The sequence below is a fragment of the Rhinoraja longicauda genome, chromosome 7, assembly GCF_053455715.1.
Source record: "Rhinoraja longicauda isolate Sanriku21f chromosome 7, sRhiLon1.1, whole genome shotgun sequence".
NCBI classification, from domain to species: Eukaryota; Metazoa; Chordata; class Chondrichthyes; order Rajiformes; family Arhynchobatidae; genus Rhinoraja; species Rhinoraja longicauda.
Genome location: NC_135959.1, coordinates 14,937,402 through 14,950,067, shown reverse-complemented (window position 1 = coordinate 14,950,067; position 12,666 = coordinate 14,937,402). Strand labels below are relative to the sequence as shown.

The following is a 12,666-nucleotide window of genomic DNA, read 5'->3' as shown; positions in this document are numbered from 1 at the left end:
GCCATTTAAAAAAAAATCAAGAATCGTAAATGCTGGCTTAACATATTCCTGTCGTTTTGTTAGATTTTAATAACGTTTAACGTCTTTTAAGTAACAGAGAAAAATGTTAAAGTGAACTTTACCCAGGGAGCAGCGATGTCCCTTATCCTCTTCCCCTCAGAGTCGCTGATAAAGTTGTGGTACAGTGCGACATAGGGCCTCTGGCTTATAATCTCCCTTTTCACAGGCTGGAGAATCAAGTGTGGACTGAGGTTTGAGTCATACGAGCAGTACAGCTTTGAATCTTGATAGTGTTTTGGCTGTAACATAATAAATCAATAATGACTAACAAATATGTTAGACAACATCGTTATGGAAGTAATAGCCTCAAGAATTACAAGTAATTTTAACCTTGCATGGTGCATATTTCAAAATGATGTTCAATATTATCAGGAAGTATTTCACATAAAACTATCATTCAATGGAAGGATAGTCCAGAAGCAGTTGGATTTAAACCTGTGCACGGTGGCACAGTGATAGAGTTGCTGACTTACAGCGCCAGACACCCGGGTTCGATCCTGACCACGAGTGCCTGTCCGTACGGAGTTTGGACGTACTCCCTGTGACCTGCGTGGGTTTTCTCCGCGATCTTCGGTTTCTTCCCACATTCCAAAGACGTACAGGTTTGTAGGTTAATTGGCTTGGTATAAATGTTAATTGTCCCTAGTGTGTGTAGGATAGTGTTAGTGTGCGGGGATCGCTGGTCGGCGCGGACTTGGCGGGCCGAAGGGCCTGTTTTCCGCGCTGTAACTCTAAACTAAACTAAACATTGAGCACGATGGCCTAATAAACATGCTACAGGATGATATATATCACCACAAATACTTTTAACAGACTAGTTGAAGTTTCTTCACAGTTCTCCCCATTTCTTGTTCCAGAAGCTGTTCTCAAGTTGTTCACACAATCCCCATCCATGTTTTAGGATATGGTTTATTGAGTAGGGTGGAAATTACGGCTTCAGTAATAGTTTTCCTTTAACGTTAAACAATAAAAAATTTGGCCCCACTTGCCACGTCCATTGATAAAATATGATTCAAAGATAAAAAATTTGAAAGAAAATAGCTTAGAGTTTTGATGCCAGACCAAATTGGAGCTGCTGAAGGAGGTAGTTGAGGCAGGTGCTATTGCAACATTTAAGAAACATATGGACAGGTACATGGACAGGACTGGTTTAGTGGGATATGGGCCAAACGCAGGCAGGTGGGACTAGTGTAGATGGGACATTTTTTCCAGTGTGGGCAGGTTGGGCCGAAGGGCCTGTTTTCCCGCTGTAAGACTAAATTGGAATTTCAGCCACAGATTATACAATTAGACAAGAAATGAAGCTGGATATTGACACTAAAGTTTAAAAGTAAAGAAGACAAAATAAGCTTGCAAAGCCCTCTTGACTGAGAAAGTACTAAAAATTGAATTAAATTGGAGTAATCATTTTATTATTCCATTTTGGGTCATTTGACAATGAAACATTCTTGACTCTTGAATAATTGTACACTAGAATTGCGAGGCTGTGATGTTACCTGTGAACCAAGCTTCTGACACAGTGATTCATAAATGTTCCTTGTCAGCAGGTACGTCACGTTTGGTCTTTGAAGCACAACATCCTTGGGATGAGCATCTTCAGAGGCTGCCAAGAGTTTTTGATACTTTACTATGTTTCTGGAAATTCTTCCGTTGTTAGCATCTGTTGACGAGAAGTCAGACAACAAAGTAGAACCTGAAGACTAGGTATATCGATAATATAAATGTAGACAGTGGTGGTGCAGTGTACAGGGGTAGAGTTGCTGTCTTACGGCACCAGAGACCCGGGTTCGATCCTGACTATGGGTGCTGTCTGTACAGAGTTTGTATGTTCTCCCTGTGACTGCATGGGTTTTCTCTCGGTGTACCGGTTTCCTCCCACACTCCAAAGATGTACAAGTTTGTAGGTTAATTGGCTTTGGTAAAATTGTAAATTGTCTCAAGTGTGCATGATAGTGCCAGTGATTCATAAATGTCGGCGCAGTCATGGTGGGCAGAGTGGCCTGTTATACTGAATGGTACTGTATATTTAAAGTCTAAAGCAAAGTCTAAACGAAAAGATGTACAAGTTCTCATTGATAAACAGAGAGTTAGTTCATTGCGAAGTAGAACATTTAGTATGTTAAGCAAATACACATATTTTTTTGTTTGGCAGACTGTGGTTACATTAATTGACTAAGTACCATGAGTTATCATGTACAAAATCATACCTTATTTACAAGCTATGGTTTTGCTGAAAATTAACCGGACATGTGTTTAGTGTGGTTGTATTCTTGCGAAGCCTGCCTAGAAACAGATGCAGAAGAATTCTGCTGTTTGCAAAAGGCAAATTCTTTTGTTGGGACCACTGTGGCTTCAGATCTTACAGGTCTTACAAGAATTTCATCCTTGCAAAAGAAATTTGAATATATTTTAAACTATATTCTGCTCTCTGGTATTTTTTTCACTACTTGTTATATTTGACTATGGCTTGATTGTACTCATGTGTAGTGTAGTAACAAGGAACTGCGGATGCTGATATTCCAAAGAAAGACACCAAATGCTGGAGTAACTCAGCAGGTCAGGCAGCATCTCTGTAAAACATGGATAGGTGACTTTTCAGATCGGATCTGAAGAAAGATCCTAAAACACCATCTCTCCGTGTTCTCCGGAGATGCTGCCTGACCCGCTGAATTACTCCAGCACTTTGTGTCTTTCTTCATGTGTAGTTTGATGGAATAGCACGCAAACAAACCTTTTCACTGCATGACCAAAATAAACCAATTCCAAAAAAAACGTCTAGAAGGAAAGGAACTTACAGATACTGTAAGTCCAGATATTGAATCAAATTTGGGGTTATAACGACTGCATATAGTTTCCAGTTGCTAAATCACCGCTGATAGAAACATAGAAACATAGAAAATATGTGCAGGAATAGGCCATTCGGCCCTTTGAGCCAGCAGAGCAATTCATTATGATCATGGCTGATCATCCAAAATAAGTACCCCGTTCCGGCTTTTTCTCCCCATATCCCTTGATGAGTCCCTTAGCCTGAAGAGCTAAATCTAACTCTCTCTTGAAAGATTTATGCAGTGACTGACTGTACAAAACTGAGGAAAAGTGAGTTTAGTTTAGTTTAGTGATATAGCTCGCAAACAGGCCCTTGCCCCACAAAGTTCGCACCAACCTGCGATCACTCTTACCCGTTCCATGTTATCCCAGTTCTACATCCTACACACTAGGAACAATCTACAGGAACCAATTAACCTACGAACGTGTACGTCTTTGGAGTGTGCGAGGAAACTGGAACACCCTGAGAAAACCCACGTGGTCAGAGGGAGAACGTGCGAACTCCGTTCAGACAGTACCCGTAGTCAGGATCAAACCCGGCTCTCTTACGCTTTAGGACAGCAGCTCTTACTCTGCGCCACTGCGCCACCCGAGATAGTATAATAGCAGTGGAGTTCATATGAGCACTGTACTAATAGATCTGACAAAATAGAAAAAGGGAGACTGACAGAAAAAGTAAAATAGAGACTGCAGCGTGACAAAAATCCAAATCAGATTAAAATGGAATTAAAATGGGAGAATAAAATAAGATTAATGTAGGATTCACTTAAATTGGGTTTCTGACATTCAATGCTACTCGAAGGAACAAAGTGCTTACTTCAGTGCTGTTTGACTCTATGACTCACAGTGAGAAGCCACTTCAGTGCTGTTTGACTCTATGAGAAGCCACTTAAACATCCACTTCACAACGGGGAGTTGTGATGATAGAGCCATTCCAAATATGAGCAACACTGAGGATTTGGATACAATTCTACCTTATTGGATACAATTCTACGCTTTTGCGGTTGCAGCTCCTAGACTGTGGAACAGCATCCCTCTCCCCATCAGAACTGCCCCCTCCATCGACTCCTTTAAGTCCAGGCTCAAAACCTATTTCTACTCCCTCGCGTTTGAGGCTCATTGAGGAGGCGCTGTGAACTGTTTGCGTGCTACTGTATGTTTCATTTTTTTTCCCATTGGAACCTAATCAGATGTACAGCACTTTGGTCAACGTGGGTTGTTTTTAAATGTGCTATACAAATAAAATTGACTTGACTTGACTTGACTTGACTTATCGAAAACTGTTGAGGAAACCTCGAGGACAATATCCTTCTTTGAAGGTGGGAGTTATTAATGGATGAAATAAAGACATTTATTTTGAGACTCTGGAACTTTGTATGGTCAAAAATAAGTACTGACCAAGAAGACGAAAAGTGTGGCTGTCAAAAAAGGTAGTGGGTTTGATTAAACTTGGTGATTACCACATGGAAACCACAGCTTTGGAGAATCAGAGGTTTAAAAGATTTTACAACACCTACCAAGCTGCAGCAGTTCTTTGGACAGGATCGCTGCTTGGCCGACATTTCCTATCTGAAAAAAACAATACAGGAGCATTGAGCAGCATTGCAGTATTTTACTTTTCGCACACATATTCAGACAGATTGTCCATTCAATAACAACGAAGGCTTATGGAACGTGTTCTGAATTGCTTCCGAGACTGAAAACCTTTGTTTTGAAAAAGAATGAAGAAATGAAGAATACTTTAAAAAGAAATGGCAATACAACAAAGTACTCTCTTGAAAAAAAAGCACAAAGTGCTGCAATAACTCAGCCGGTCAGGCAGTGTCTCTGAAGAACATAGATGGGCTACGTTATGGGTCAGGACCCTTCTTTAGGCTGATTGCAGTCTGGCCACCTAGTATTTTTCCGGCCTTTGTCCCGCACCCACCTCTCTTCCAGCTTTCTCCCCCCCCTGTTGCAATCACTCTGATGAGTCAGCAATAACACAGTTTGTGTAAGTGGTGCCCACAACATAGTAAAATGCCCCAGTCGCTTCCCACTTCAAACACATGTTTATATTCTGTGGTAAACAAGATTACTCTTAGGAAACCTCAAATATCTTTCTAATGTCTTGAAACATTTTGTTTGTTTCCAATGCAACATTAAAGCTCAGAGTGAATTATAGTTAAGATCAAGAAACTCAGGATAGGTTTCAGATCGGTCTCTGAAAGAACCTTTAGAAACATAGAAAATAGGTGCAGGAGTAGGGCATTCGGCCCTTCGAGCCACGCAGGTCACGGGGAGAACGTACAAAACCTGTGCAGACAGCACCTGTAGTCAGGATCGAACCCAGGTCTCTGGCGCTGTAAGGTAGCAACTCTGCCACTGCGCCACCGTGCAGCCCACAGTCAGATGTCTTTAGTCTATCACTCAAATCTGTTTGCAATGAAGCCCAACATAGTTGTTTTCTTTATTGCTTGTTGTATATGTGTGTTAGCTTTCTATGCACATGAATGCAATGTCCCTTTGGACACCATTTCATCTCTCCACCATTTTAAAAAAAACTGCATTCATAAAGTTTTCAACCTTGAATGGGTAACCTCACAAGTTTTCACATTATAATCCACATGGCACATCCTTACCCATTCACTTGCTCTATCCATTCCTTCTGCCCACCTGTTCCTCCCCTCGCCCCCACCAAACCCCTGAAGCCTTTCTCCATTCTCTTTGCAACTCATACAGTCTGAAGAAGGGTCCCGACCTGAAATGTCATCCATCCTTTTCCTCCAGAGATGCTGCCTGACCTGATGACTTATTCTTGCGCTTTGTGTCTATCTTTACATACTACCACCCACCTTGACATCCTTGTAAAACTTATCAAAATAACACCTGGTCTTCTCATCCAAATCATGGATAGCAAGAATAAGTATCTAGAGATCAGGAAGCAATCCCTGAGCACCTCATCAGCCATAGAAGGTAAATGGTATGCTTGCCTTTATTGGTCAGGGCTGAGTATAAGAGTTAGGAACTCATGATATGGCTTTATTGGGCTTGGGTTAGGCTGTATTTGGAGTATTGCATACAATTCTGGTAGCCCCATTATAGGAAAGATGTGCCGGCTTTGACAGGGTGCAGAGTAGGGTCATCAGTATGATGCAGGGACTAGGGGGTATTATCCACAGGGAGAGGTTGGACAGACTTAGATTGCTTTCTCTGGAACTCCAGATGTTATAGGGAAAGCTGATTGAAGTATATACAATTAAGAGAGGCATTGATAGGGTAGACTGTCAGAACCTTTTTCACAGGATGGAAAAAAAAATTACTAGGGGCAAAGCTTAAAGTGGATGTGTGGTCGACTGATGTCAGTGAAATAGATGTCAATAGACAATAGACAATAGGTGCAGGAGGAGGCCATTCGGCCCTTTGAGCCAGCACCGCCATTCAATGTGATCATGGCCGATCATTCTCAATCTGTACCCCGTTCCTGCCTTCTCCCCATACCCCCTGACTCTGCTATCCTTAAGAGCTCTATCTAGCTCTCTCTTGAATGCATTCAGAGAATTGGCCTCCACTGCCTTCTGAGGCAGAGAATTCCACAGATTCACAACTCTCTGACTGAAATTGTTTTTCCTCATCTCCGTTCTAAATGGCCTACCCCTTATTCTTAAACTGTGGCCCCTTGTTCTGGACTCCCCAAACATTGGGAACATGTTTCCTGCCTCTAACGTATCCAACCCCTTAATAATCTTATACGTTTCGTCACCTATCCTTATTCTCCCGGGATGCTGCCTGACCTGCTGAGTTACTCCAGCACTTTGTGGGGGGTTTTCTAGGCTAATCCTTTCTGCATCGCTCCAAGCTTTGGTGCAGGTGCTGCCGAAGAAAGACTGCTTACCATGTAGTGAGAGAAGGCCAGGTGGTCCAGAGCTTCCTCAAGACTTCCTTGGTCTTCTGTATTCCAGATTCCTATACTTTGTCGGAAAAGAGTGACTGCTTCTTCTAGCCAAGTAACTGAGTGGTAATAGTCTCCCATATCATAGGCAACCTGGGATGGAAGCACAAAATATAGATTTAAATTAATATTAGGTCCAATTAGGTCCAAATGACTGGTGAATGTATAGGCAAGTTACATAAGGATGCTTCAAGATAAAATTAGGAAAGATGATCAAATACTCTACATAATGGAAATATTTTTGTGATGTGATAGCAGACTGTTTTTTAATAAAATTACATTAGAGTTGTGTGCAGGGACAGAAGGTCCATCCCAAAAGTTATTTAATCTGATCAGGAAAGTAGATGTCTTTATTTTAATATGGAGAGACCTCCCATATAAACACACATTTATTATGCCACTCCAAAATCAATCTATCTGAAATTCCTGCACATGAATGTCACTTTTAATAATAATATTCATTTATTGGCATTGCAACGAGTACAACGAAATTAAAAAATAGCCAATCCTGACGGTGCGTACAAACATATATGCAATAAATGCAAAAACAAATAAATACAATTATATTAAGTACAAAGATTTTTTAACAGTGTTGCAACTGTGGAGAACATGGACAGGTGACGTTTTGGGTTGGGACCTTCCTTCGGACTTTCGTCACCTATCCATGTTCTCCAAAGATGCTGCCTGACCCGCTGAGTTACACCTGCACTTTGTGTCCTTTTTTTGCACAGTTCTTCGTTTACTTAATTAATGCCTGCATGCAGAATGGTTACATATAAATACTTTGCTGGAAACGCACCTTAAACAGAATCTTGATAACCAATAAAATAATATCAGAGAATGATATTCAAAAAAATAGACTAATGCAATTTGAATACACGTAATTCAAGTCCCGTTTTCTCAAACAAAACTGTAAAAATAATTTTCCCGCCATGGGTTTACGTACCTTTCCAATCTGAAAACAGTCGTCTGCTGAAAGGGTGCTGGATACAGTTGGCCTGTAGATACTGGAAACGTCTTCTCCAATGCTCTGTAGGAACTCCCCTTTGATCAACCCCTTTATGCTTAGAGCATACACATCTTGCAGCCTCATTAAACCCTTGGCAGCTCCTGCCAGGTCCTCTGCGCTTGGGAGTCGATCCTCGATTTTCCCAAAATCATCCTTTAGTGCTAAATGCAGTGTTGGAATCAGTGTCAGTTGACCTTACCGGAGATCATTGCTATAGTCATCATGTTCTGCAGCTGGTGAAAATATCCAGTGTTTATTTCTATGTAAAACTTAGAGGCAACTTTAGATTGTGAAACTAAAGGTTTGGGCAGGGTGGACAAAACCACAAGTTCTGAAAGAAATGTCGAAGATTTTACCACAATCGGTGTAAAATCATCTAGGAGGTGAAATGTCCTGAGAAACATGTTAGAAACATATAAAATTCTTAAGGGGTTGGAGAGGCTAGATGCGGGAAGATTGTTCCCGATGTTGGGGAAGTCCAGAACCAGGGGTCACAGCTTAAGGATAAGGGGGAAGTCTTTTAGGACTGAGATGAGAAAACATTTCTTCACACAGAGAGTGGTGAGTCTGTGGAATTCTCTGCCACAGAAGGTAGTTGAGGCCAGTTCATTGGCTATATTTAAGAGGGAGTTAGATGTGGCCCTTGTGGCTAAAGGGATCAGGGGGTATGGAGAGAAGGCAGGTACAGGTTACTGAGCTGGATGATCAGCCATGATCATATTGAATGGGGGTGCAGGCTCGAAGGGCCGAATGGCCTACTCCTGCACCTATTTTCTATGTTTCTATGTTTCTATGTTATATAATTCATTAAATGTAATGCATGCTTGTCACATCATCTATTTGATTAATTTTATCAAAGGGGTTTATCGTGACTTTTGCTCCTCAACTCTCTTCCCCAATCTCTCCAATGTATGATGTCCTAGAATACATTCATATCCAAGTATATTTCTTCCTTCCTGGAAGGCACCGACAAATGTTGGAATAAAATTCTCAAGGTGGGACTCAAGTCTAGTGCTTTGTCAAACTTGTCATTCAGCCGTCTGACAGCCATATCAATCACCGTAGGAATTATAGACACAAAATGCTGGAGTAACTCAGCAGGTCAGGCAGCATCTCTGGAGAAAAGGAATGGGTGACGTTTCGGGCTGGAACCCTCCCTCAGACATCTTCTCCACTTCATAGGAATTATTTTCCATTTCCCTCATTTTCTGGTCCTTCGGCTAATCTCAATCATAGCAACAATGGGAACCATAGGTGTTCTCCATCCCTGAGCCAGGGAAGAAAACGTGTGCTGTTTATTGTTGAATTATTTATATCAGGAGCACAATCGTCTGGTCGTTGAAGAATGAGGGAATTGGTCAACGATTATTGACAAGCGGTGGTGTAGCATTAGAGTTGCTACCTTACAGTGCCAGAGACCCAGGTTCAATCCTGACTATGGGTACTGTCTGTGCGGAGTTTGTAAGTTCTCCCCATGTCTTGCACGGGGTTTCTCCTGGGTCTCCAGTCTCCTCCCACACTCCAAAGACATACAGGTTTGTAGGTTCATTGGTTTGGTATAATTGCAAATTGTCCCTAGTGTGTGTAGGATAGTGTAAGTGTGCAGGGATCGCTGGTCGGCGCAGACTCAGTGGGCCGAAAGGCCTGTTTCCGCGCTGTATCGCTAATCTAAACTAAAGTAAGATTATATTAAAAATGAATAATTAATGGCCCACACATGCTGAATGACATTTGATAAAATACTAGACTAGAGAACCATCCGTAGAATTTTATTCCAACATTTGTCAGCATCCTTCCCACGAGAAGAGACAGGTTTTGATGAAAATACAAATCAATAGTGTATTCTAAGATATCGTGTCACAGATTCATAGAGTCATGGAGTCTTACAGTGTGGAAACAGGCCCTTCGGCCCAACTCGCCCACACTGACCAATATGTCCCATCTACACTAGTCCCACCTGCTTGCATTCGGCCCATATCCCTCTAAACCTGTCCTATCCAAGTAACTTCTAAATGTATCTGAAACGTTGCAATAGTCCCTGCCTCAACTATCTCCTCCGGCAGCTTGTTTCATACACCTGCCACCATTTGTGTGAAAAGGTTACCAATCAGGTTCCTTTTAAATCTTTCCCCCCCCCCCTCACCTTAAACCTATGACCTCTGGTTCTTGATTCCCCACATTGTGAATGTGAAAATCAATTATTCCAATGCGTAGTAAGGAAAACATTTATGAGTGTAGTCTTATTTTCATTAAAAGGCAGTACACCAGATTTAAACTAATGTGCTTGCAAGCTAATGCGATGGACATATTGCTTCTGGATCTAATCAAAGTGACATTCTGTAACATTCAGCCACTTTATAAAAGTCACTTGTGAAAAAGATTTTTACCATAATAGGCTAGACTCTCTGTTACATGTTCAATGATTTGCGGTTGTACACTTTCCATTAACCCACTTCCTTGGCTTAATTTACGTAGCAGTATATTTAAGCGGAAAACTGATTTTTTTTTTTTAACCTGAAAACTGTGGGAGCTATCACTTCATGGAGCATGGAAACCAAAAATACTGAAACCAGAGAGTTTCAAGGTGCAGGCAAGAGTTAGCTCTGTGCAAATACCTGTTCAATCCAGTAACTGCCATTCAACTAGAACATGCAGAAACAGAAAATTACTTTTGCCGTCAGAAACAGTGAGGCAGTGATATATTTGCTACCTTATGGCGTCAGAGACCTGGGTTCGATCCTGACTAACTACGAGTGCTGTCTGTACGAAGTTTATGCATTCTCCCTGTGACTGCATGGGTTTTCTCTGGGTGCTCCAGTTTCCTCCCACATTCCAAAGACGTGGAGGTTCATAGGTTAATTGCCTTCTGTAAATTGTCGCTAGTGTGTTGCATAGAACTAGTGTATCATTGGTTGGCGTGGACATGGTGGGCCGATAGGCCTGTTTTCACGCTGTATCTCTAAACTAAATTAAATTGAAGATGACCAACGTAGTAAATGATAATTTGCGATGCCATGTTTAAGTTTAAAAATCTACATTTCTAATCACATTGTTAATAAGACAGAAAGAATAGCATTTGGGCACCTACCTTGAATATTTTCAATGCCTTCATTGCTGTGGACAATATTTTGCCAGTCCACCTGCAGCCTCTTTATTAGGGTGTAGGCGAAAAGGGGGTTTGATATTGCAGTCACTGATTCCTGGTAAACATTGTTATGCAGTGCTTTAAGTTTTTCATAAAATCTGCAATTCAATTGAATTAACAAGATCTATAAATGGGGAAACAACAAACATATTTGGCGACACCCTTTTGGTGAAAACCAGATAAATGGTATCACTCGACAATCAGAACAGCAATTAGGAAATGAGAAATGGACAACGTTACTCTGGCGCATATAACACAAGCAGCTTTGTACAATATTGTAATCCTTCGGTCAAGAGGACAGGAAAGGGGGTGTTGGAAGGAAGTTCTAAAACGCAAAATCCAAAATAAGGGTGGCACTGTGACGCAGCTGGTAAAGCTGCTGCCTCACAGCACTAACGAGCTGGCTTCAATCCTGACCTCGGTTGCAGTCTGTGTGGAGTTTGCATGCTCTCCCTGTCACTGCGTGGATTCCTCCGTGTTCTCCCGTTTCCTCCCACGTCATAGCTTTATGTCAGCGTTAATTGCCATTTAAGTGCTGACCTTATTTGTTTACTGATACCGGTCGCGATGGCTTCATTTTGCATCAGCCCATGGAACCAGCTGCATCTGAACACAATGGCGATTGGCGTTTATGAATCGTATGCAGCTCGAATCTTACAAAGCCCTTGCAACCACACAAATTGTGGATGAGTAAATTTCTGGGATAATGATAGGATGTTTCCCATGGCTAGAATGATCTCTAGGAGACTGAAGAAGGGTCTCGACCCGAAACGTCGCCCATTCCTTCTCTCCCGAGATGCTGCCTGACCTGCTGAGTTACTCCAGCATTTTGTGAATAAATACCTTCGATTTGTACCAGCATCTGCAGTTCTTTTCTTACTCTAGGAGACACAAAGTGCTGGAGTAACTGAGTGGGTCAGGCAGCATCTCTGGAGAACATGTATAGGTGACTGATTCAGTCTGAAGAAGGGTCCCGACCTGAAACGTCAACTAGCGATGTTCTCCAGGGTGCTTTCTTTTAATTAAGACACTGCCAGGTTTATACCTGTCTCAGCTAATGTACAGGAAGGATCTGCAGATGCTGGTTTATACCGAGGATAGACACAAAATGCTTTTTAAATGAGTCTGAAAAAGGGTTCACCTATTCTTTCCCTCCAGAGGTGCTGCCTGACCCTCCGAGTTACTCCAGCAATTTGTGTCTATCTTCAGCTAATGTACATGTGACATTCCTTTTTCTTTCAATAATTTGATGTTTTCCCCTTTATTTTGGGTAAGTTTTGGATCATTTTGCAATTTTTTTCAGTGGAAACACAAAAGTCCCTCGAAGAAAATTGAAGATTTTCTCAAGGGGGCCTTAAAATTGCTTTGAACAATTAATTAAAAAGAATAACCCCCCAAAAAATCCCACATTTGGCACATTGGCCTTCATCAGTCAGAGTATTGAGTATAGAAGTTGGGAGATCATGTTGCAGTTGTATAAGACAATGGTGAGACCGCGTTTTAGAGTATTGTGTTCAGCCATGGGCACCATGTTATAGGAAAGATGTTGTCAAGCTTGAAAAGATACAGAGAAGATTTACGAGGATGTTGCCAGGACTAGAGAGGGTCTGAGCTATAGGGAGAGGTTGAGTAGGCTGGGACTCTATTCCTTGGAGCGCAGGAGGGTGAGTAGTGATCTAACAGAGGTGTATAAGA

At 41.7% G+C, this 12,666-nt stretch overlaps 1 protein-coding gene across 1 annotated transcript in view; it reads right to left on the bottom strand.

Annotated features, from left to right (window-relative positions):
* p4ha3 (prolyl 4-hydroxylase, alpha polypeptide III) overlaps positions 1-12,666 on the bottom strand; it is a 51,955-nt gene that overhangs the window by 37,192 nt on the left and 2,097 nt on the right. Inside the window, exons 2-7 of the mRNA XM_078402991.1 lie at positions 10,915-11,069; positions 7,764-7,987; positions 6,761-6,910; positions 4,404-4,455; positions 1,557-1,720; positions 123-299 (exon numbers count right to left, since the gene is read on the bottom strand). Coding sequence (XP_078259117.1) covers positions 123-299; positions 1,557-1,720; positions 4,404-4,455; positions 6,761-6,910; positions 7,764-7,987; positions 10,915-11,069 — 922 coding nt within the window. The remainder of the gene's footprint in view (positions 1-122; positions 300-1,556; positions 1,721-4,403; positions 4,456-6,760; positions 6,911-7,763; positions 7,988-10,914; positions 11,070-12,666) is intronic.